General features: G+C 38.7%; 1 protein-coding gene across 5 annotated transcripts in view; it reads left to right on the top strand.

Moving 5' to 3' along the window:
- The window catches only part of VAMP4 (vesicle associated membrane protein 4), a 40,948-nt gene that overhangs the window by 4,817 nt on the left and 10,699 nt on the right, over positions 1-25,432 (top strand). The window contains exons 1-5 of one of the 5 annotated variants that reach the window (XM_067728641.1): positions 6,712-6,892; positions 7,424-7,507; positions 9,696-9,815; positions 15,696-15,742; positions 19,278-19,328. In XM_067728641.1, coding sequence (XP_067584742.1) covers positions 9,750-9,815; positions 15,696-15,742; positions 19,278-19,328 — 164 coding nt within the window. In that variant the 5' untranslated portion in view covers positions 6,712-6,892; positions 7,424-7,507; positions 9,696-9,749. Of the gene's footprint in view, positions 1-6,711; positions 6,893-6,983; positions 7,089-7,423; positions 7,659-9,695; positions 9,816-15,695; positions 15,743-19,277; positions 19,329-25,432 lie in introns of those variants that run through there. The other 4 variants (XM_067728640.1, XM_067728643.1, XM_067728642.1 and 1 more) reach the window with 4 other exon arrangements.

Genomic DNA, 25,432 nt, shown 5'->3' with positions numbered 1-25,432 from the left:
CGCGGCATGTGGGATCTTCCCGGACCGGGGCACGAACCTGCATCCCCTGCATCGGCAGGCAGACTCTCAACCACTGCGCCACCAGGGAAGCCCATTTTTCATACTCTTTTTTCTCACTTCTGTTTTCTTGAAATGCCAAAAGAAAATCAATGGCAATAGGCCAAACTCTCACTAGCTAACTTTTAATAATAATAAAACAGTACAGACAAAAGAGCAGGAAATCTTTAAAAATGGAGAAATTGTATATTATCTTGTTTATAAGGTGAACAAAAGAATATGTAAATATTATTTTACTAAGAGCTTGTGATATTCTTGGAAGACAATAGGAGGTGGAGATTACTCATTCTTTTGCAGCCTGGGAAATGAAACCAGTACTATTGAAAGTAAATGACTTTGTGAAGGTCAGTAAGCAGGCAAAGTGCTTCTAGGAATCCCACGCACTGGCAATATAAAACATTCTCTCATGCTTTCACTTCCCTTATTTTCTTTTTTCTCTTGTCTTTTCTTCTCATTCAAAAGCAAACTTTAAAAATTAGAATCATCAATAAATATTTATTGTGTGCTTGCTCTGTGCAAGGTACCACGGAGGATAAGAAGGAATCTAAGACAGAGTCCTTGATTTAAAGCAGTCAAAATCACGATTCTAGCCTGATCTTCACAACTGCTGAGAATTTCCTTTTGTTCACCATTTCACCATGGTTAAAGCAGCTATTCCAAACCGTCTCCATTTTCTTTAAGCTTCCAACTCCAACACTGCTTTCTTGACCCTTCACATAAGACCTTGCTTGCCTTTTACTGATCATTTTGAGTCTATGAGTTTCCTTAACTTCTCTCTTTTCCATTTCAAAATCTCTTTATCGTCATCATCAGTCACTTCTTTCCCCCTTGCCTGCAAGAAGGTATTCTCTCTCCATCTGGCCCAGAACTGCCCTCTGCTACTCTCAAACACTGATCCCCCACCTATTCAGAGATATCACTCCAATGTCCGTTGGTGTTTTTTCTTTTTTTGATTTGCATTGTTAATCTCATTCTCACACTGGCTCCTTATTCCCCATTCCTAAATATAACATAGTTATTTCTGATGGTACCTTAACCCTATTGCTGCTTTGAGTTGCAACTTCTCTTTACAACTGAATTCCTTGAAAGAGGAATATATAATCTGCATTTCCCCTAAAACTCAAATCTTACAATATGGCTTCCACTTCCACAACATTACTGAAACACTTCCTGAAGATCAATAGTGGTCTGCGAGTCAATAAATCTGATGGCTTTTTCTAGCCTTCATTCTCCCGACCCCTGCCCTCTCCCCACTCCCTCCCCATCCCCAATTTCTCTGAAGTCTTTGGTGATAATGACCATTCCTCCTTCTTTTACACTGTCCTGTCTCTACTGTTTTTCTGTGTACTGCTCTGGCCACTTCTTATTGAACACCCCTCATCCTCTCACCCCTAAACACAGACATTCTCCTAAATTCTGCTTTTCTTCCTTATATACACTCTTCTTTGGATTCTTCTTCATAGAGCTAATAATTGAAGCTGAGGATTCCCATGCTCTGGGAATGCTAAAACACTTTCCCCAAAGAAAAGTGCATTTAAGGGAAGGGGCAGACTTTATCACCTTCCTTTTGCCTTTCCATGGGGTTCACTTAGTTGGCAAGAGAAGTGGGAGGCGAATAGGTCAGAGCTGTCTTAGCAATGGCTAAGATTCCTCTATCTAGGACCATGGCTCCTGCCAGATAGCCCCTCTCCTACAACTATGGCTCTTGCTTTGTTCTGTTGACCCTTCTCTTGCCTTTTCGTACCTGGGAATAGTAATGGATTCCTCCTCTTGCTTGTCCTGAGGTGTATCAGCATGTCTGCTTGATTCCATTTGTGGTTTTAATTTACTGTTAGACTCCTACAAGTAATTCAGTTTTGATATTACAGTTCACCTTAGGCAATTCTGTTTGCTAAGATATCCATATATGTGTGTGTACATATAAGTATATATTCCATTGTTCACTTGAATCTATAATTAACTTTACTCAGTTTTCAATAGTTGCTTAGTCTTGTGTTTCTATGTAAGAATGTGGGTTCTTGGAGGACAAAAAACACTGTTTACCATCCTTATATCACCAGACTTTAACAGAATACTTGTCACATAGCTGATAGATGAATTTATTCACTTTGATATAACACCCAAGATTAATATTACTATCTTCAGCAAGAAATTAAAGTTGTGTTTGACCTTCAACAGACTAAAGCCTCCTTAGTCATATAAGATCATCATAAGACATTAAGCCTGAGAGATTCCACCTTTACCATGCTTTAAGAATGTCTAATTTCTATTTTAAGGGCAAAGCATGCAACCCATTTCAATAAAATATTTATCTCATCTTAATTTAAACTTATAGCTCTGCAATATTTACTAATGTGCCCAATTTTACCGTACTCTTACCTTGGACAAATTACATAATTCATCTCAAAGCCTTGGTTTCCACATTGATAAAATGAAAAAAATGATACTTGTTATCAGAGGGTTGTTGTGCTGAAATAACATATGCTAATCACTGAACATAGTGTTTAACAAAATGAGCATTTAATAAGTGGTAGCCACGTTTAACTTTCAGAGAAATAGCAAGTAAATTTATAATACAATTAGAGCATATTACTACACAGGTCTCTGTTGTTGCCATCTTTGTGGGAGGCAACTTCTCCGAGATAAAATGCTTATAACATGTCACATCAATAAACAAGAAGTTAGGAGAGGAACAAAGCATCTCTATGAGTCTATCTTATAATGTTAGATCTAACATTCCATGAGGAAAGCATAGGGGACATTCCATTTTATTACATATTTTTTAACAAAAATTAAACTACCATAGAGTCTATCTTTAAAAACCAGACTCCACTTAACCCACTTGCTCTGTTACTCATTACTGTACATTCTCTCTGTGAACTGTACTCACTGTTGCCACAAAGGACACAACTGGCACTATTGGCAAACTTTGAATATGGAAGCTTTATTAGAAAATAGTATTGTATTGATGTTAAATTATCTGAATTTGAAAATTGAATCATAGTTATGAAGAGAATGTTCTTGTTATTAGGAATAGTCACTGAAGTATTTAGGGGTAAGGATGCATGATTATGTAACTTTTAAATACTTAGGTGGGGAAAGAGGTGGGGAGAGAATAAAGCAAATGAAGTGAAATGTTAACAACCCCCTTGAGTTAAGTCGAGTATACTTTCTGGCCCTCTGTTCCTTCATCTACTAGGAGAGAGAACTCTTTCACTATTATTCACACTGTGAGCCATGAAATTCAATGAGGAATGGAGCCTGGCATCAGAAAATGTTAACCAGTGAATCTGAATAAAGTGTTTGCAAGAGTTCTTTGTATTTATTCTTTGGTAAGTCTGAGATTCTTTCAAAATCAAAAGTAAAACAAGCTAATTATATTTACATAACACCAAGGCCCTCTGAGCACTAACAGGTTAGAGGCTAACAGGTTAGCTATATGATATACCTGTGTACTTCCTCACCAAAACAGTTGAGCTGTATGCTTATCAAGAGTCAATTTGGGGCTTCCCTGGTGGCACAGTGGTTGAGAGTCCGCCTGCCGATGCAGGGGATACGGGTTCGTGCCCCGGTCTGGGAGAATACCACATGCCGTGGAGCGGCTGGGCCCGTGAGCTATGGCCGCTGAGCCTGCGCGTCCGGAGCCTGTGCTCCGCAATGGGAGAGGCCACAGCAGCGAGAGGCCCGCGTACCGCAAAAGAGTCAATTTGTATTTGTAACCTAAAATATTTATGCCTCTTATTATACTTATGGAATTTAAATGTTCAAACCAATGAAATACCAATAAAAAGTTGTTTCCATGAAAACTAAATTGATGAAGGTGAACAACAAATAAATTACTATAGAACAAGATATGGGTAAGAAAAATCTGTAAAACTTTGGGAAAAAATTGTACAAAATCTAGATTGACTTGGCACTCAAATTGCTTCAAATGTGTCTTTAAGTTCTTGCTCTGCTTTGAAGAAAAAAAATGTAAACAAAGTAATTTATAATAAAAACAATGAGGTGCTCCAACAAACAGATTCAGGCTCAGATAAAAGGTCTTAGTCCTACTTCAAAGATTAGTGAGTGAATGTATAATTACACATTTGAGTCAAAAATTTAAAAGTGAAAGTATATCTGCCATTTTTATGACCTATTGCTTTAACTGACTTTTTAAATTAACTGATCAACAATTGGTCTCTATAATCAATCCCAGCCCAAGGACATCTTGCTAAAGGAATTCAATAGATACAAACTCTCCTGCTAGTAAATACTAGTTTGTAGCCAGGAAGTCTGTTATTACCATACTTTTAAGATTTGCATGCTTGCTTGCTCTCCTAGGAGTATTTCCCTCTAAAGGGAGAGCACTGATTGTAGATCTGCTGCTTAACTCCTTCCTTCCCAGGAGGAAGGAAGATAAAAATAGATAGATTAAAAATGATATTTCATTGTTTATTTTGATTTACATTTTGACTGATGTTGAACAATTGTTCACAGGCTTATAACTGATTTGTATTTTTTTTCTGCCTCATGGGAGAGAAGATAATAGCAACAAAATATTGAAACCTGGAAAGTATATGAATTAGTGGCAATTATCTTAGCCAACTTGAGAGACAGGAATCCTAAGCAGGTCATGAAGCAACCTAATTCACACAGCTAAACCCCACATAAGGGAATTGAAAGCACCAGATACCTCTGAGCACGGTGTGGGCTAAAAACAGAAGGAATAATAGAAAGCCTATTTAAGAATCAATCAGAAGTCCAGAGATTTAGTCCTCGAAGAAAGGATCTCTGAAAAGAAAGAACAAAGGATCTCTGGCGAGGACGATATTAGGCCCCACTAAGGGTGAAGGTCTAAAATTGAAAGAGAATAAGAAAATTAGAGGACCAACATCTGAATAATTGGAGCTTAAGAAAGAAAATAGGGTAGGAGATAATCAAATAATTCAAATTGGTGAGACTGGAACCCCATTCTGACCTTACATCCAGTGCTATTTATATTCTTTCAGGATAGCTGGTATATCTGATTCATATTACTGTAAAAGGATATTTTCTAAGCTTTCAGAAATGTTGGGGATAGTCAGAGACTTTGTTCAGGTGATTAAAGGGTGAGGCTTGCATTAGCCCTTCCCAAACCAATTATACCGAAATATTTGGCAGAACTAAAGAACTATGGTTAAAAAAAACAAAAAGAATGGTTTATTCATGCAAGCTATGCAATGACATGCCAGTACAGCTCAATAATCATATTGCCTTAAGTTGTTCTGTAAGAAGGGCAGAGGCTGTAACTGGCTAAAGCTCTAACTGGCTAAGGCACCAATGCAGGGAAGCAGCCATAGCAAGCAGATATGCAGATATAAAGTCAACTGTGGACAGGAAAACACAAACCAAAAAACTTCTGGGTTATCTGTGGATGGGTAGTCTCATCATCATGCCCAAGCAGAGAAACATACTATAAGCAACTTCCCTTCCAGGTGGACTATTTCAGTCCAAGTCAACCTGGATCCGAGTAGTGGACTCACAGATGATGAGCGAGTCTAACATCAGGCTTTCAGAAGCTTCAATTGACAACCTATGGCTTACTGTTTCTCAACATCGCAGGCCAATTAAATCAGAATCTCAGAGTAGTGCGGGGGCATCCATTTCTAAAGCTTTCCAGGTGGTTCAACTCTATGTAATTAACTTGAGAGTCATTGCCCTAGCCAAGGTATCATTCAATTAGTGTTTGTTTGGCTTAAATATGCACTAAATCAAAACACTGTATTAAACAAAGGACCCAAAGATATTTAGTAGAAATGACATGTAGCAAAAAAATGGATAGGAAAAAAATGATAAAACAATCCAGCTGGGGCGTGTGTGGGAGGAATGGATAAATAAGAGAAACAAGAGAAAGCAAAAACGAAACTGGAATTGTTTTGGATTACTATGCCCAGCCACTGCAGGCTTAAATATGCTACTAACTTGGGGGGAGGGGAGGTAGGCGGTGTCAAGAGAACAGTGGAATGGACGTGCAAGAGTGAATTCCCACCTGAAATCTGAAGGCTCTGGTGTCTGCGTGGTGTCTGGACCCGGTTATTTTAGGTTAGAACTCTACTGCATACAGGGGAAAGAATGAGTCCTTGTCCCAAACCTGTCCAACTAGCTGTGCAACGTCAAGTAAATCTCTTTGGACGAGAGATTCCTAATGTCTAAAATAAAGAGCCTGGATTAGTAACCCTGAAGATCTCTCTCCTGAAGATCTCTCATCAGTCTAACTCTGATGCTATAAACAAGGGATCACACACATCTCCTTACTTCAGAAAAGGCCCAAGACGAGCTGAAGCCGGTCGTCAGGCTTCGAGCCATCCTCATTTTTCTGCTAGGCTTCCTTAGCCCGGGGAATGGACCAGGCACAAAGCACCACGTTATTAAGGCCTCATCAACCCCAGCCAGGAGCAAGCCCTAAGGCGCCCCACCCTGCGTGACTTCTCAGAGCTTCCACCACCTCCCCTGAACTTCCGACCTCCGCTTGGGACCTCGGGAGCCCGCGGCTGTTGTCCCTCCCTTAAAGCACAAAATCATCCCGGGGATCCAAACTTCGCGTCCGCTAGGGCCTCTAGGTAGAGAGCGGAGGGGGGAATCGACTCCCTCGACGATCTCTGCGGCCTGGACCCGCTCCCTCCGCCTGGCGCCAGGCTGCGGAGCGCCGAGCGGCTCGATGAGCGGGGGTGCAGCTGCGGCGGAGCGGCAGGCGCCGGGTCCGCGCCTACTGTCTTCCCCCTCCCCGCTTTCTTCCTCCGCTTCCCACTCCTTCCTCCGCCCGCCCAGTCCTGCCCGCCCCGGAGAGCTGCCCGGAGCTCTCCGGGAGACTCAGGTACGGCCGCCCGCCTGTTCCCGACGGGAAAGGGTGATGTGCGGAGAAAGGAAACGGAGACGAAGTCCCTGCCCCGCCGCCCCCAACGTCCGCGTCGGGCAGGGGGACCGGCCTCGGGGGCAGTGGAGGGAGCCCAGAGTGGGAAGAGGCTGGGGTCGGACCGGGGGTTCCCAGAGGAAGGGCGACCAGGACAGGGGTGTGCGATGGGGAGCGGTTAAGGGGGAGAAGAATGGAAATTGTAGGGTGCTCTGGGGAAATGGGAAGAGAATAGTGGCGGGGCTGGGGAAGATTGGAGAAGAGTGGGAGGCAGCCCGGACTGCGAGTGGGGATCTTGGGACAGAAAGGACTAGAGTTAGGAGATGTCGGGGGACGTGGCCTGGTGCGACAGATGGGGTGGGAGGGGGGGTGTGAACGGAGCTGCTTGCTGGAGGGATGGATTTGTTTCACCATGAAAAGGTTTGGGGGAGAGAGCACCAACCCCGCTGTGTTTATAATGACTGGAAGGTGAGGTGAATCATTACACTTTGACAGGTTTTGTGAATAACATCTCCAGGCTGTGTCCATCCAAGTCACTTATTTCCGTGAAACTGCACCAACCAAGACTGCTGATGAGAGATGAGGAAGAGGAGTCAGAAAGGGAACGCAGGCTGGGAAAAGGGAAGCCTCTGCCCAGATTCAAGCTTTTTGTGAAATGAAATACTAGGGGGGTTGGTGTGCTTGTTGTTTGCATAAAGCAAAAAAGAAGCCAACATTTGCTAAACAACAGGTTAGAAGTTTATTACTTGTAAAGCCATTGAATTCAGAACGTACTGCCTCTTCAAAAAATACATACATGAAATTGTAAACGTATGATGATGGCATAAAAAGCGTATGGTGTGTGACATTTTAAAAATGTATTGGTGATGTTGAAATACATCATGAAGGTTCTCTTATTTACATATATACCTAGACACAAACACCTGAATTCATATGTATTTTGTACAGGAGAACTCTTAGGTAGAATATGTATAAATCTAATTTCTGAGCATTGTTTATTTCTACTAGTCATTTGGTGCAAATACCATCATTTACCCTGTGCTTCCTCAAGCACAGTTAATTAATCTGCCTGCTGCTTTGCTGATGGCTTTTATGTTTGTCAGACAGTGATTTCTTGCCTTCATGAAGCTGATTCTTGGATTATGGGACCTGAATTTGGGTTTGCTCATCATTAAACTTGTAACTTTACTGTATATTTCATAAAGATGTTATGTAAGTTGGCCTGTTATTTGCTTTTGGATATTGAAGCAGACCCTTTGTAGGGTTTAAAATATACATAAAATACAGGTATAATTAAAAGCTCTAGTTCTTCGGTTGCTTACTTTGTCATCTGTTTCTCCATGCATTCTGTAACATTTCTGCATGAATGAATTATTCTGAAATCAAAGTATGAGGAATAAAATGGGTCAGATGCTGGATGTACGTGACAGAAATATTGTAGAATGAAGAACTCTAGAGCTGTTACTTAGGTAGCAAGTATTTGGTTTTTGTTACAAGTGGTTAAGTTTCTGGTTTGGAAAATTATTTCTTATCAAAGTGTATCAATTTGTTTTGATGGGAAGTCAACTTAAAATTTTACTTTATTTTGTTTATGAAACTGGACTCGGCTTGTTTATTCTTTTTTAAGTGTATGATATTAACCAACAAATGTCTAATTACACTTAAAAATCTTAGAGGTTCTTCTCGTGGAAAGGGAAAGAGGACTGCTGGATTGTTACAGGGAAGTGGTCTTTCTAGAACAGAACTGTATAACCTGATAGACAACTAATTGGATAAATATTAAAATGGATCATGCACAGCCATTAATAATTTAGGCCTATGTTTCTGATATTTCAATCAGTAGAGTGACTAACACTATTAGTTACTTATCTTTTACCAAGCCTTAGTTTTCTCTTAGTTTCTTTGTGGTTACTTTGAAGGAGTGTTGTAGTGAGTAAAAGAAAATGTGTGTAAATCGCTGAGCATAGTGCCTGACACATAGTAAAACATTCAGTACACCTTAGCTATTCTTATTATTCATCCATCTTCTAGTCCAAGATGCTGAAAACTCGTATTTGCTTGTCAGCTTTTTCTCAAGAAAATTTTGAATATGTTGCGTATTCAAGCATTTTCCTGGAAAATCATAATGCAAATTAGTATATAAAAGACTGTGAGACTTTCTGTAGCAAACCAATTAAACAAAAAACCTGGCTTTGTTTAACCCAGTACTTTCCAAACTTACCCCTTTTCCTGGAGCACCTAGTGTTTGCATTAGAACAGGACGTTGTAATTGACAGAATGTTTTTGCATGTGTGTATTAATCTCATTTGACCATCCCAACTCCATGCAGAAGCCTAGAAATCACTATTTTACAGATGAGGACACAGAATCATTGTTTAAGCAACTCCCTAAAAGTGAGAGAATTAGAAGTGTTCTGCCGTCTTCTGACTCCAAGTTAAAATCTTTAAGCATTTGATGTCTCACTTGCAAGGGGACAACCTCCTAATTTTCCCCATCTCCTGTACAAGCTGCTCTTTGATTTTATAAAAATATTTTCGCTAATTTCCCCCACGTGTTCTCTACAAGTTACCTCCATTTTCTCTTTTTAACTGTTGTGTTTTGAGGCCTAGCTTGGAGGCCAGGGTCACTGGAGTGGAGCAGGTGAGAGGGAGCAGCTGCAGTCAGAGAAGTGGAGGGGCCCCACCATATAGGGCCTTGTACGCTGTTTTCAGTACTTTAGCTTATACCCCAAAGTCTCAAATCTGATGAAATTTATTTTCTCCTTAAGGTGGTGAAGACTTATTCTGCTGAGAAGTAAAAGCGTACTTCTTCACTAAAAAAGATGCCTCCCAAGTTTAAGCGCCACCTAAATGATGATGATGTCACTGGTTCTGTGAAAAGTGAAAGGGTAAGTTCAGAATCTTAATCTTTAAAAAAGAAAGATTCAAAATATCTTTTCTTTCCTTTGTAAATAATTTGTTTTAGAATAATCTAATATTTGTGGCTATATTCGAATCCTATTTGTTTTCTTCATAGTAAACATCAAAAAATATATGTTACTTAGATTGGGACTCAACCAAATTCTATTTCCATTATTGACCAAATTATGTTCCCAGCTTCTTTCTAGTCTTTCAAAGGGAATTTTGTACAAATACACAATATCTTATTTAGTACTCTGGAGCCAAATGTGGTTGGAGTTCCTCAGAAATTTTCAGATTTTACAAAGCTAGTTAGTACACATTATACAAGAGCCTTTTGGGGGTCTAGAGCAGCACCTCCAAACATATTAATATTTCTCAGTGGAATGTCTGATTATTCTAATTAAGTATATAAATTAGCTGACATCAATTCAGGTAAGATTTTCCTCCAAATGAGTTTTCACTCCAAAGCTTATAAAATCTCTTGGTTTTCAGAACTTTTTAGATTTTGGAATGGCAGATAAAGGATTCTTGTCCTGCAGTTGCCACAGAGTCCAGAGTAGCTTTTATATAATGTTCAATTTTTAGTTTATTTCAGAACATTCTGTGCAGGATCGTATAAATCTAGAAATTATGCAGCATTTTGCAAGATAACATTGATATGAGTATTGTAGATAGGCTACTTTTAGAATAAGTAATCAATAAGTATTTATTGAGGGAAGGAACTAGAGCTATTCTTTTTCATCCAGCAACCTAAAGCCCTCCCTCACTTCCTATCTTCTTGCCATTCTTTATTTTCTGATTCACGCAACGAATGTTTATTGACTACCTACTATGTGCTAGGCATTGTGCTAAAAACTAGAGGGCATGGTCTCTGCCCTTAAACAGCAGATAGTCTGTTTGACTTCATTTTACATGCTCCTTTTCTGCACAACCTTAGAACCTCTGTCTAACATCTTATGATTTAGGAGTATCTTGAAATACAGTACAGGAATCATTTGTCATCCCTTTATTCTAACTCTTTATTCAGTGTCTGTTTTTGTTTTGCTTGAAGGGGGATACAATCCACCAACAGACTAACTGCTAGTAAACTTTTTAGAATAAGCTTCATTTACTCAAAAATATAAAATATACAGTTTCAATCAGTTCTACTTCTAAGACCATAACTGTGGCACTTTCTTTTTACATTGTTGGTTGAATACTACCGCAATTTATTGTAAAAATAGGATATTAGATAGCAGAATTGAAAAAAAAATTGGCTGTTTAAATAGAGTCCTCCTTTTGAATGTTTATCAGATCATGAAATTTGATAACTGATTGGTTCTAAGAATTTATAAATTACTTTTATAAAACTTTTAAAAATTTTGTTCCTCTTTCCTGTAACACTTTTCTGATAACAGCTTTATTGAGATATAATTAACATGCCATACAATTTACTCATTAAAAGTGTACAATTCAGTGGATTTTAGTAACTAGTATTTAGTACCAAATTGTGCAACCATCACCACCATCAATTTTAGGACACTTTCATCATTCCAGGAAGAAACTCTGTACTTTTTAGCAATCATCCCCCGTCCTCCTCATCCCTTCAGCCCTAGGCAACCACAAATCTATAGATTTGTCTATTCTGGACATTTTATATAAATGGAAGCATACACTATGTTGTCTTTTGTAAATGGCTTCTTAGCATAATGTTTTCAAAGTTCATCCATGTTGTAGTATGTATCAGTACTTCATTCTTTTTTATTGCTGAATAATATTCCACTATATGAATATACTACACTTTCTTTATTCATTCATCAGTTGATAGACATTTAGGATTATTTACACTTTTTGGCTACTATGAATACCACTGCTATGAATGTTCACATACAAGTTTTTATTTTCATTTCATTTCATTACATATGTTTTCATTTCTCTTGGGTAAATACCTAGTAGTAGAATTACTGGGTATTATAGTAACTCTATGTTCAACCTTTTGAAGAATTGCCAAACTGTTTTCCAGAGTGGCTGCACTATTTTTATATTCCCGTCCAGCTGTGTATGAGAGTTCTAATTTCTCCACATTTCTCCTCACCACCAATTTCTCCTCACCAACACTTGTTATTATCTGCCTAGTGGGTGTGAAATGACATCTCATTGTATCTCATTACCCTTTTTTGATAATGTATCCCTAGCTCTTGTGTTTTTTTGTTCAGTGAATAAGTGTAAAGACACTCGTTTTCATTGTGTTTCTCATTGGGCAACTATAATAAACACACTTTAGTATCATCATCCTCTAAGGTAAATAAACTGTATTGTAAATGTAATGATTGTTACTTATTAGCTAGAAATATTTGTTGAAGGAAGTAATGTATCTTCCTGAATATTATTGACTTTGAACATGTTTTCATGTGGTCATTGGCCATTTCTTTTTCTGTTAGGAATTGTCTAGTTCTCTTCTTTGATGATTTTTCTATAATGTGTCTTTTTCTTACTAATTTGTCAGTGATCTTTATATAAGAGAGATACCAGACCCTTTAGTCTGAAATTATGTTGCAGATTTCTTTCCCAGCCTGTTACTTGCCATTTAACCTTGTGTATGATATTGTATGTTCTTTATGTTTTAAATTTTTATGTAATCAAATTCATGAATTTTTTTTCTTTAGAAATTCTGGGGTTGTTTGTGACTTAGGAATAATTTACTCATCTTAATAGTTAAATACTTATTTTATATATTTTCAGGCTTTGTAATTTCATAAATAAATGGATTTAAGGTCACATTTTCCTTTAGGTACTGCTGTGACCATACTCTACAGATTTTGTCTTGTAATGTCCCCAGTGTCATTGATTTCTAAGTAGTTTGTTAGGTTTGCATTTACCTTTTAACATTTTAACAGAAGAGTGTTTTAAAATTTCCTTTTATTTGTTTTAATTTCCATTGCATTATGTCCAGAGAATGTGGCCTGTGTAATTTCTAGTTTGGGCTATTTATTAAAATTCTTTTATTGCTTATTCATTTCTTGGATATTTGAAAATAACATTTGCTGAGTACACAGTTCTGGATTATTTATTTTTTTGTCTTCCTGGTTTCTCCATCTTTGAAGGATATGTTAAAGCTTTCGTATGATTTTTTTTTTCCTATGATTTTTGAATGTATCCATTTCTTCTTATAATTTGAGCAGCTTTTGCTTTATGTATTTTGAAACTATATTGTTACACATAAACATTCGTTGCTATTAAATCTTGGTGGATTGTGCATTTTGTCATTGTAAAATCTTATTTGATTGTTTAATGCTTGTCCTAAAATAATCTCTTTATATTACTTTTGCTAACTCTAACATTCTTTTTGTTAGAATTTGATAATATATCTCTTTCATCTCTCTTTTTTCTTTCATCCTTTATTTGACATTTATTTTAGGTAAATTTCTTATAAACATATTGGCTGCAATTTTTTTGAACTCTAATCATGTATAGTTTTTACTTTGAGTAGGAGCATTCAAACCATTCACATCTATTAAGGTAACTGATATATTTGGACTTTTTCTGCACTTGCTAGTCCCTCTGCTGGCAGTGAATGCTCTTCACCCTGATCTTTGGTTGGCTCTTTGTTATTGTTTGGATCTCAGCCTAAATTTCACCTTTTAAGAATGATTTTCCTTGACAGCCTAATCTTATTTAGTCACCCTGTCACTTTTTATCCCATCACTGTTTTAATTCTCTGCATAACATTCATCACCATCAGGTGTTTTTCTGTAAGAGTTCAGACCTTGTCTGTCTTGTCCAAAGCTGATGCTTGGTACTTAGAACAGTGCCTAGTACATAGAAGATGCTCAGACATAGTTGTTAAATGAATATTGAACACATTCTCTTTTCATTTTCTTACTCTTTGTGTATTATTTGTTATAATATATAGAGATAATGATATTCATTGTATTTCTTATGTTTTCCCTATTTTCCCTAACTTCTTTAGCTAGATGGATTATTTTTCCTCACTTTTTCCCTGCCCCCAGGACCACTAGGCAGTTAAAAATTTCCTCCCTTTCTTTCTCTTTCCCGCTCTATTTTTAATTAACTTTATATGTTAACAATAATGTTTAAATTTGTGTTCTCTCTCAACATGCCAAAAACTATGCCCCTCCACACTACTTTTTCATTCTAGGCCTCTTCCCACTTCTCCACTCCTCTCCCCACCAAGATGAGCATGTTACTTTGCTTTTAACTTCCTCATTTTACTCTCCACTTCCTGCTTTTGGGTTTTGTGAGAAAAGTTTTAGATTCTTGTAGAATTTTTCTTTATATTATGCATTTTTCTCTTTCAAGTTATAGTTCACAATCACCTTCCATTTAGATTTTTTTTTTTTCTTTTTTGCGGTATGCGGGCCTCTCACTGTTGTGGCCTCTCCCGTTGCGGAGCACAGGCTCCAGACGCGCAGGCTCAGCGGCCATGGCTCATGGGCCCAGCCACTCCGTGGCATGTGGGATCTTCCCGGACCGGGGCACGAACCCGTGTCCCCTGCATCAGCAGGCGGACTCTCAACCACTGCGCCACCAGGGAAGCCCTTCCATCTAGATTTGACCACACATTTTATTAGATGTACTGAGTATGTCAATCTCCATCTTAAGATCTTTGTTCTGATTTAATTTTCTTTTTAGCTGGTGTAATTCCTTAAGTAGTTACTTCAGAAAAGGTACATGGGTGTTGTATTTGCTTCCTGTTGCTGCTTTAACAAATTACCACAAACTTAAAACAACACATATTTATTATCTTACAGTTCTGGTGACCAGAAGTCCAAAATGGATCTTGCTGGGATAAAATCAAGGCACTGGCAGGGCCATGTTCCTTCTGGAGACTATAGGGAAGAAGCTCTTTCCTTGCCTTTCCCAACTTTTAGAGGTTGCCTGACCTCCTTGCTCATGCCCCTTCCTATATCTTTAAATCCAACAGGGTGACATCTTCCAACCTCTGTCCCTCCCTCCCTCCCCCCCCCTCACACACACACACACACACACACACACACACACACTTCTGCCTCTCTCTTTTTTAAGTACTTTTGTGATGACTTTGGGCCCACTATATTGATCTTCCAACCTCAAGATCCTTGATTTAATAACTTCTGCAAAGTTCCTTTTACCATTCAAGGAAACATATTCACAGGTTTCGGGGATTAGGATGTCGACATCTATGGGGAGCCATTATTCGGCCTACAAGTTGTATACTGTTTGAGTTCTTGCATGCTGAAAAGGTCTGGGTTTTGCTCTTCTTCAGCCTCCTTTTGGAACTTTATCTCTTCCCCTTTTGGGTAGAAGGTGAGACATTCCTCATTTTAATAAAAACAGTTGTATCTTATAAGGTAAAAGTATAAAGTTGTTTTTGTTTGGAAGTTCAAATATGTGTAGAGGGCTATTCATAGGCCGAGTAGCTGTTAGGTGGACTGTGCCAGTTAATAAACCCTTGTCTCTCAGCTCCAAACGTACCTTCTATACTCTTCTCTCTGATGCTAGGGTTGGACTCTGCAGCTACATTTCTCCTTTGCCCCCAGCTTCTTCTTAGGTTCTGCTGATAGAGAGAGACTGGAAAGCAGGGGGAGGAGGAAGGACTTGCCCCTCCCTGATTGCCTGCATCCCTTACTCCCATGCCAGCTTCAGTGACCTCTCTACCTTGTGGTCAGTCAAAGGATTCCAGGCTTATAAGCATTTTCTTAGAAAGTCTGCAGTGTGGTTCCATATCTTTTAGCTTCCAGTGAAGCACCTGTAATTACTCTTTCCTGTGTCTGGAAGCTTGGAGTTAAGAAATTTCACCAGGATAGAACTTGTTTCATTACTCTGCCCCTGACAGTTTGTAAGCCCCTTGGAATCTAAAAACTCAAGTCTTTTTCTTTTTTTGACAGAGAAATCTTTTGGAAGATGATTCAGATGAAGAAGAGGACTTTTTTCTGTAAGTTTTTTGTTTTTCTTTTTACAGCTTTATTGAGGTGTAACTGGCATACAATAAAATACATATAAAGTGTACAATAAGAGTTTTGGCATATCCACTGTACACCTGTGAAATCATCATGAAATTCAAATAGTGAACATAGCCATCACCTCAAAAGTTTCCTCAAACCTCTTGGTAATCTGTCACTCTCCCAGTCCCAGGCAGCCACTGATCTGCTCTCTATCACTGTGGTTTGTATTTCCTAGATTTTTTTTTGGAAGTGGAGTCATACAGTATGCCTTTTTTACTGGCTTCGTTCACTTTGCATAATTATTTTGAGATTCACCCATGTTGTCGCATGCATCAATAGTTTGTTTCTTTTTATTTCTGAGTAGTGGTCCATTGTATGAACATACTGCAATTCATTCACACATTCACTTATTGATGGATATTTGGGGTGTTTCTAGTTTTTAGCTGTTACAAATAAAGCTGCCATAAACACTCATGTACAGGTTTTGTGTGGACTTATGCTTTCATTTCTCTTGGGTAAATAGGAGTGGAATGGCTGGTGTATGTTTACAGCTGTTTCCCAAAGTTGTGTACCATTTTATATTCCTACCAGTACTGTATGGGGGTTCTAGTTGCTCCAGATCCTCATCAGCACTGCATGTGGTCAGTCTTTTAATTTTAGCCACTCTTGTGGGTGTATAGTGGTATCCCATACAGTTTTAATTTGCATTTCCATAATTACAAATTATGCTGAACATCTTTTGTGTGTATTTGCCATCCTTATATCTTCTTTTTTATTTATTTACTTTTGGCTATGTTGGGTCTTCATTGCTGTGTGCGGGCATTCTCTAGTTGCGGCGAGCGGAGGCTACTCTTTGTTGTTTCAGTGGCTTCTCTTGTTGTGGAGCATGGGGACTAGGCGCGCAGCATCCAGTAGTTGTGGCACATGGGCTCAGTAGTTATGGCTCGTGGGCTCTAGAGCACAGGCTTAGTAGTTGTGGCTCAAGGGCCTAGTTGCTCCGTGGCATGTGGGATCTTCCCAGGCCAGGGCTCGAACCCATGTCCCCTGCGTTGGCAGGCGGATTCTTAACCACTGTGCCACCAGGGAAGCCCCTTATATCTTCTTTGATGATGTACATGTTAAAAATCTTTTGCCCATTTCTAAGTTTGTCTTATTAAGTTGTGAGTTTTTTACATATTCAAGATACAAGTTCTTTGTCAGATATATGTTTTACAGATATTTACTCCCAGTCTGTAATTGAATCTTTTCATTTTCATAACTGTGTCTTTTGAAGAGCAGAGTTTTGATTTTGATGAAATTAGTTTATTAAATTTTTCCTTTCATTGTTTTTATTTAAGAAATCTTTGCCAAACCTAAAGGTTCTAAGATTTTCTTCTTTGTTTTCTTCCAAAAGTTTTATTGTTTTGACTTTGACATTTAGGTCTATAATCCATTATAAGTTAATTTTTTTATATATGGTTGAGTTAAGGGTGAAGGATCATTTTGGGGGGGCCAGGGAGCATATGGATATCCAACTGTTCCACCACCATTTGATGGAAAGATTATCTTTTCCCTGTTGGATTGTCTTGATGCTCTGTCAGAATTAATTAACCTGGTCAGTCCTTTGCAGTTTTGATTAGAAAGGGCCTTGGTTTTATTTGCAAAGTCAGGAAGGATGACATATTGTTGCAGGAGTTTTCTCTGGAGGCTCATACCTCCAGAAGGGTATGCCTGGGAGGAAACATTTACCTCCCACTTTGCTATAATGTTGTGGAGTTTTTTATAGAGGCTTTTTTTCCCCAAATAAAAAACATTGTATAAAACATTTTATAAAAAGTAATTGACAGCCATGAAGCAATTGGCAAAAAGAGACTGCAGGATGGAAATCAAATCCAATAACAGGAAATAGTATCATTTTTGGCAGGAAAGTCAGATGAAGTGGGAAGATAATTTCCTACAGGTAACAAGGTTTCCAGAGTCAAAAAGCTAATTGCTCATAGTGCCAATTACAGTGAGAAGCCTTAGACTAGAGCAACAGCTACCTGTCAACAAAGGACTCAGTATTGAAAAGGTCAGATGCTTTGGCTAAACAAGTGATCACCCGAATGTAAGTGAGAAACAAAAACTTTTCAGGCTAACTGTACACTGGAGGTTCACTCCCAAATAATGCTGTACATCTTCCAAAGGGCCTGACGACAAAACCGGCACACTACCACACCCTGTGGTTCTGTCTATGTATTGAAAGGGAGACAGAGCTAATAAAATTTCTGAAATAATTTTTAAAAAATTAATCAACACGGGCTTCCCTGGTGGCACAGTGGTTGAGAGTCCGCCTGCCGATGCAGGGGACGCGGGTTCGTGCCCTGGTCCGGGAAAATCCCACATGCCGCAGAGCGGCTGGGCCTGTGAGCCATGGCCGCTGAGCCTGTGTGTTAGGAGCCTGTGCTCCGCAACGGGAGAGGCCACAACAGTGAGAGGCCCACATACCGCAAAAAAATATATATATATATTAATTAACACCTGTTGATTATTATGAACAATAATCCTGTTCATAGCAGGATTATTCATAATTGCCAAAAGGTAGAAGTAACCCAAGTGTCCGTCAGTGGAAAGATAGATAAACAAAATATGGTATGTACATACAATGGCATAGTACTCAGTATTAAAAAGGAAGGAAATTCTGACACATGCTACAACATGGATGAACCTTGAAGACATTAATTATGCTAAGTGAAAGAAGCTGGTCACAAAAGGATACATTTTACATGATTCTTCTTATCTGAGGCCTAGAGTAATCAAATTCATAGAGACACAAAGTAGAACGGAGGTTGCCAAGGGCTGGGAGGAGGGGGAAATGGGAAATTAGTGTTTAATTGGTACAGAACCTATTCTTTTTTGATTTTTATGGTTTATACCTTATTTTCTATCATCAGAAGATGGAAAATTACTTAAAACATCAAAAAATTTTAATTTTTAGATTATTAAAATGGATTGGTTTAAATGATACCACACTCGACTATAATGGAGAGATAATAATTTGAGAAATGTTAATATTTACATAGACTCTTAAATTTCCCTTTAGTTATGTTGCTAAGTTTTAAGATGAGTAATCAAAAAACATACTTGAAAAATTTTAGTGTTTTGAATGGATTTTTCTCTACATCCATCCCCCAAATCAGCATTTCATTAGAGCCTAAATTCAAGGTAGTTGGACTTCTAGTGTTCTATAATTGATCATAAAGTTATTCATAGTCACTGGCACTTTAGTTTTATGGTATTTCAGAGTTTAATGATTAAAACTACCTGTGTATAACTAACAATTATATTAAAAGTGATAACATTCAGAAGAATTAAGTTGTGATGGCCTGCACTAAGTACCAGTGAAGTACAGACATGATTAAATATCATTAGGTTCCATCAGTACCAGTAATATGTGGTTCCTTATGATAAATGATCCATGTTTAGAATTCAGCAAGTGTGTGTGTTTTCTGTTTTGGGGTTTGTTTTAATGCTCTCATTAATATGTACTTGGTGTTTTGTTTTCAGAAGGGGACCATCTGGACCAAGATTTGGACCTAGAAATGAAAAAATTAAGCAGTAAGTTTGTGAGACGCTCATTTGTTTAAATGATTATCATATTTCTACAAGGACCAGAGGTTGGCAAACTACAGCATATGAGCCAAATCTGGCTGCCACCTGTTTTTGTAAAGTTTTATTGAAACACAGCCATTCCTATAGATATATTGGCTGCTTTCAAACTACAGTGACAGATTTGAGTAGTTGTGACAGAGACCTTATGGCCCACAAAATCTAAACTCTCTATTATCTGTCTGGCCCTTTACAGAAAAATTTGCTGAGCCTTGATGTAGACTAATATTACTACTAGGTTGTAAAAACCCAGTCATTCTTTTCATTTTCACAAATTTACCTCTTAATTATAGCTAAGGAGATGCAATTCCTGGTTGTTGGTTTTCTTAATTTAATTATTATATATCAAATTCATTTATTTAGCATAATCTCAAGGTCTATTTTGGTTTTAAATCTATAGCTTGATTCCCATTTTCAGCATGATAATAAAAGTAATATAATAGATTTAGTTTTCTGAAGTACAGTATCTTGTTTATATACTTCCAGAATTTGTTCATATCTATTACTTATCCTAATCCATTTATTGATCTAAGTTTTATGGCTCATTAATTTTCAGTTTAGAGCTTTTCTGTATATATTGTTGATGGTAGCTGGTGGATAATGCTGTAGTGAATGTATCTAACATTAGAATCATATGAGTCCTGGCAAGAAGGGAGAAGGAATGAATGGAGCAGTGAAATAGGCCCGGAAACGTACCGAGCTATAAAAGATAAACTGGAAGATAAACTGAATGGCCCAGGTTCAGGATCTAAGGAGGGGTAGTTGCTACCCTAAGTCTGGATATAGATGGCACATAGTGGGAAGGGTACTGTAATGGGATATCAAGTTATTGATGAGGGACTTTCCTGGTGGTCCAGTGGTTAAGACTCCACGCTTCCACTGCAGGAAGCATGGGTTCGATCCCTCTTGGGGGAACTAAGATCCCTCATGCTGCGTGATGTGACAAAAATAAATAAATAAATAATAAACCACAGTTTAAAAAAGAAAAAAGTTATTCATTAGATACTTGGGCTTTAGTCAGGTAGTGGTTGTTGTGAAGAAATAGGTCCACATTTATCCTGATCCTAGCTAATGGATTCTGTAATACAGAAGCAAGGTACCAACAAATTGATTTGACTACTAAATGGGATGTTTTCATTTTCTATTGCTGTATAACAAGTTACCCTGAACCTAGCAGCCTAAAACAGCAAACATTCATCATCTCACGTTTTCCATGGGTCAGGCGTTCAGTCACTGCTTAGGTGGGCCCTCTGCAGGGTCTCACAAGGCTGAAATTGAGGTGTTGCCAGGGCTTTGATCTCATCTGAAGCTCCTGAGTAAGCTCAGGTAGTTGTTGACAGGATGCACTTCCCTGCACCTGTACAACCCACAGTGCTTGCTTCTTCAAGGCCAGCAGAAGAGAGTCTCTGCTGCTTCAAGTGTCTGATTCAGCCAGTAAAGATACAATGAGCCACTGAGATTCAGACAGTTTATTACTCACATAGATTGTCAAAGGAAGAGTAGCCAAAGGTGCCAGCTCCCTGGGTTCTTGTCCTAAACACCAAAAATGATGATACCAAAATAGAGGGGTCCAGGTGGCTACAGTATGAAAAGTGAGATGCCCTATTACAAAGGAGCCAGTTCTCGCCTGCAGCTAAGTGGTTTTATAGTCTGCAGGTATATCCTGCCGAAAGCCTTATATGTCATCAGAACCTGGGAGGTGATAAGAAACTGTCTCATGACAGTCTCCTAGGGGAGATGGGGAGGTGAGTGGGAGATGGCCTCAGAAGCCACTCATCCTCATCTTTGGAAGGATCACAAGGCATTCAAGTTTGCGAGGATGCCATGGCAGAACGGTTGCCCTTCTGAGCCAGAGTGACTTCTCTATCCACCCACATATATACCTCAGCTGCCACAGGAGAAGAGGACTCCACTGATGACACACCTGTTTTTTTCCCTGCCAATGTGCTTCATTTCCTGTCTGACATCCTCTGCAGAGTGAGCCTGGTACTGAGTGTGGCCCAGTGAGTCTTTTGAGTATGACTTTCCAGCTGTACAGAAAGTCAGCTGACTTTCCAGCTGTACAGTTTTGTACAGCTGTACAAAACCAGTGCCAGTTGTACAGAGTGGGCATTGCAGGATATGTCTGTGTTAGTAAGTGCCAAGCACACATGCACGTGAATGTGTATATGTGCATATTAAATTACCATAATAACGTTGGTGATCACAGAATTTTAGAACAGTAAGGCACTATTGAGGAAGTGTAATGGCTCTTACTCTAGAGCTGAAGGCTTATCATACGTACTCAGAAAATGGTCAGTCATCAAAACACACAAATTAACCTTTGGCACAACCCCATGAGTGTTTATCTAACCAGGGCATGACTCAGGCATGTGCCCAAAGTGGCCCCAAATGGTGGAGCACAACCTGCTACGCTACTTGCCCAAGGACAGATTCCTGGCATTTGTTTAGTAACTAAAATTGGGAGCACTGGTGAGTTTCTTTAAGGTGTGTTGTCACCGCTTAATGTGTAACGTTTCCATACAAGGTGGTTTTTTTTTTTTTCTTCCCGGTACGCGGGCCTCTCTGCCGCAGTCTCTCCCGTTGCAGAGCACAGGCTTCGCACGCGCAGGCCCAGCGGCCATGGCTCACTGGCCCAGCCGCTCCGCGGCACGTGGGATCCCCCCGGACCGGGGCACGAACCCGCGTCCCCTGCATCGGCAGGCAGACTCCCAACCACTGCGCCACCAGGGAAGCCCCAGGGTGTTTTTTTGATGTGTGGATCAGCAACATTGTTGCTTTGTCTGCATTTGACTGACATGTTGATAGCAGATTAATCCCACAAAAATGCCCAGTGTCACTTTCTTTTTTTAATTGAAGTATAAGTTGATTTACAATGTTTAATTTCAGGTGTACAGCACAGTGATTCAGTTGTACATATATATGTATTCTTTTTCAGATTCTTTTCCATTATAGGTTGTTACAAGATATTGAATATAGTTCCCTGTGCTGATACAGTAGGTCCTTTTAATGGGTTCTTTAGTATTCCAATGTCACTTTTCAGGGAAGATTTTTGGGAAAGATTTTAAATAGTCACATGCCTATATAAAAAATTTATGATTCTCTTTGGAATGTTTCCTTTGCTTTTAAATTAAATAGTAGCATTATAAATGCCACTCCAATGAATTGTAGACATTCTCTGCCACAAGTAGGAAATCTCCTATCTATAGCCTTGGTCCAGCAAGTTTAACTTTATTCCCCCAAGGAATGTTCTATGATGAACAGATACACATATATACACATATATACGTATATATGTACATATATACTATATGTGTATATATATAATTGCAAAAATACAGCATATATACTACATATAGTATATATGTATGTGTGTGTGTGTATATATATATGTGCAAAAATACAGCACATATTTAAAACTTTTTGTCAACAGTACCTTAAGAGGCCACAAGATGGGGGTGTTAACTGTGAAAATAAATATTTTCTTTATAAAATAACAGATGAGTGTGTGTTGCAGAGCATGAGCTTTTTTTTTCCTTAATGGAAGAACACTGACATTAAACACATGCTAAGTGTTAGGAACCGTGCTAAGTGTTTAAAACACACTTGTCACATCTAATTCTCATAAGGGAAAGATTATCATCTTCATTTCAAAGGTGAGAAAATATGAGGCTCAAAGAGGCTTGCAAAATGACTTGCAAAGCCACATACATAGTAAGTGATAACGCTGAATTGCAAACCCAGATCTGTCTGTGTCCAGAGCCTGGCCTCTCTACACTATACCACGCGGCTTCCCTGTAGTGGTGATAATTAGAATAGAGACATCTCAGGAACACAAGTGCTGTCAGACTCTAAGCAGGATTTAAAACAATGTTAAGGGCTTCCCTGGTGGCGCAGTGGTTGAGAATCTGCCTAATAATGCAGGGGACACGAGTTGGTCTGGGAGGATCCCACATGCCGCGGAGCAACTAGGCCCGTGAGCCACAACTACTGAGCCTGCACGTCTGGAGCCTGTGCTCCACAACAAGAGAGGCTGCGATAGTGAGAGGCCTGTGCACCGCGGTGAAGAGTGGCCCCCGCTTGCCACAACTAGAGAAAGCACTCGCACAGAAACAAAGACCGAACACAGCAAAAATAAATAAATAAATTACTAAAACAATGTTAAAATGTCTTTTCTCTACATGTCTTGATATTTTCCTGGGTATGTTCTCTCTTGTGTCCTTTCTTTTACTATATGACTCTAACAGGAAATGATATCTCTAATATCTCAATATAATGGTATCTCTACTATATGACTCTAACAGGAAATAAATCTCCACCCCCTCCTTCAAAAACTTGCTTTTTCTTTGAGTTCTTAATTTTCTATTTCAGTTAATGACCATCATCTACATCTACTCAGTTGCTCAAATTATAAATCTAGAAGTTCTCTACCCTTTTCTTGCCCCAGCTCCATCACCCATATCCAGGTAATCATTGGTTCCTGAAATATCCCCTCCTGTTATTCCTTTAGCCTAGAACTTTCCCACCATCCATGACCTTTTTTACTCTGCCCAGTTCACTCTTAACCTCTCAAAACTCAGCAGCAGGATCTTGATGCCATCTCTGGTCCAGGCTGGATTCATCTAGGCTGCACGACTGATACCATGTGTTTCCTTCCATTATGGCACTTGACATATGGTAATATAATCGTAGCTACCAGTGCTCCCCACTAGACTGTAATCTTGCTGAGGATCAAAACATTCACATCAGTATCCTCAATGCGTAGGATAATAATAACTCCTTAATATATATTTTTGAATAAATGAAATACTTAATTCAGATCAGAAAATATTTGTTGAATGCCTATTTTCTACTAGGCACATTTCACATGACCTGGGAAACAGATGAGTGGGACAATCTCTGTTTTTAAGGCATTTACAGTATAATAGTGAGGATAAGACCAACATAAAGTAGAAATCAAAGTATTGTAACTACTATGAAAATGTAAGAAATCATGGGGAAATATGTTTTCACTTTTAAAAAAAATATTTATTTATTTATTTGGCTGTGCCGGGTCTCAGTTGCGTCACGTGGGATCTTCATTGTCACATGCAGGATCTTTAGTTGCAACTTGCTGGATCTTTGGTTGTGGCATGCGGGCTCTTAGTTGTGGCATGTGGGATCTAGTTCCCTGACTAGGGATCGAACCTGGGCCCCCTGCATTGGGAACGTGGAGTCTTAACCACTGGACCACCAGAGAGGTCCCCTTCCACTTGTTTTTTTAAAAATTATCCTTTATATTAAAGTAAATAAGTAGATGATTTTCTTCCTTTTTTTTTCTATAAAAGTTGTGTTCTGGGCATGAAAATATCTTGAAATATAGAAGCACAGTCATGAGATGTTCCGTTATCTTAAGATTGAATGACAGTTATACAGTAGCTGGATTAAGAGGGTTATACCAGTGGATAGTAATATGTGAAGGAGAAAGTAACAATAATTTATTAATCACTTGGCAGGAAAAATTAAAATGTTGGGTGGTTTCCATTAGCCATAGAGATTACATGTGTGTCATGTTGTTGAGGTAATACCCCTAGGTTTATCATAATCTAGTAAGACTTAATCTGTAATTTTATGAATTCTATTCCAATTAATCTGCCTGTATTATTCATGGAGTCTTGCTTATAGGGATTCTGGGACCATAATGATTCCTTCAGTTATTTTGGTTTTGTTTTAAAATCACATGTAGTATAGGTATATTAATATCCATAATAGCTATAATCTGATTATGTGTAGGTGCTGCCGTACATTCTGTCCATTTCCACTGTGCTGCACCTTACTTTAGGCTATTATCTCTTGCATATGATGGAAAATAACTACCTAGGAATTTCAAGATTGGCCCTTGATAAACAATAGCTCTGCTTCCATTATAGTTAAATGGAGACCTCTACATTCTTATATCTGCCTTATAACTCTTTCTTAAGTAGCTGGATGTGCTTTGCAGGACTTATACCCAAACTGTTCACTTATTCAGCTGTTAAGTATTAAGTGCATACTCTTTCCCAAGCAATGTTACA

Source organism: Pseudorca crassidens, chromosome 2, assembly GCF_039906515.1.
Source record: "Pseudorca crassidens isolate mPseCra1 chromosome 2, mPseCra1.hap1, whole genome shotgun sequence".
Lineage (NCBI taxonomy): Eukaryota > Metazoa > Chordata > Mammalia > Artiodactyla > Delphinidae > Pseudorca > Pseudorca crassidens.
The sequence above is the reverse complement of the archived record's forward strand: the minus strand, read 5'-3'. Positions and strand labels throughout refer to the sequence as shown.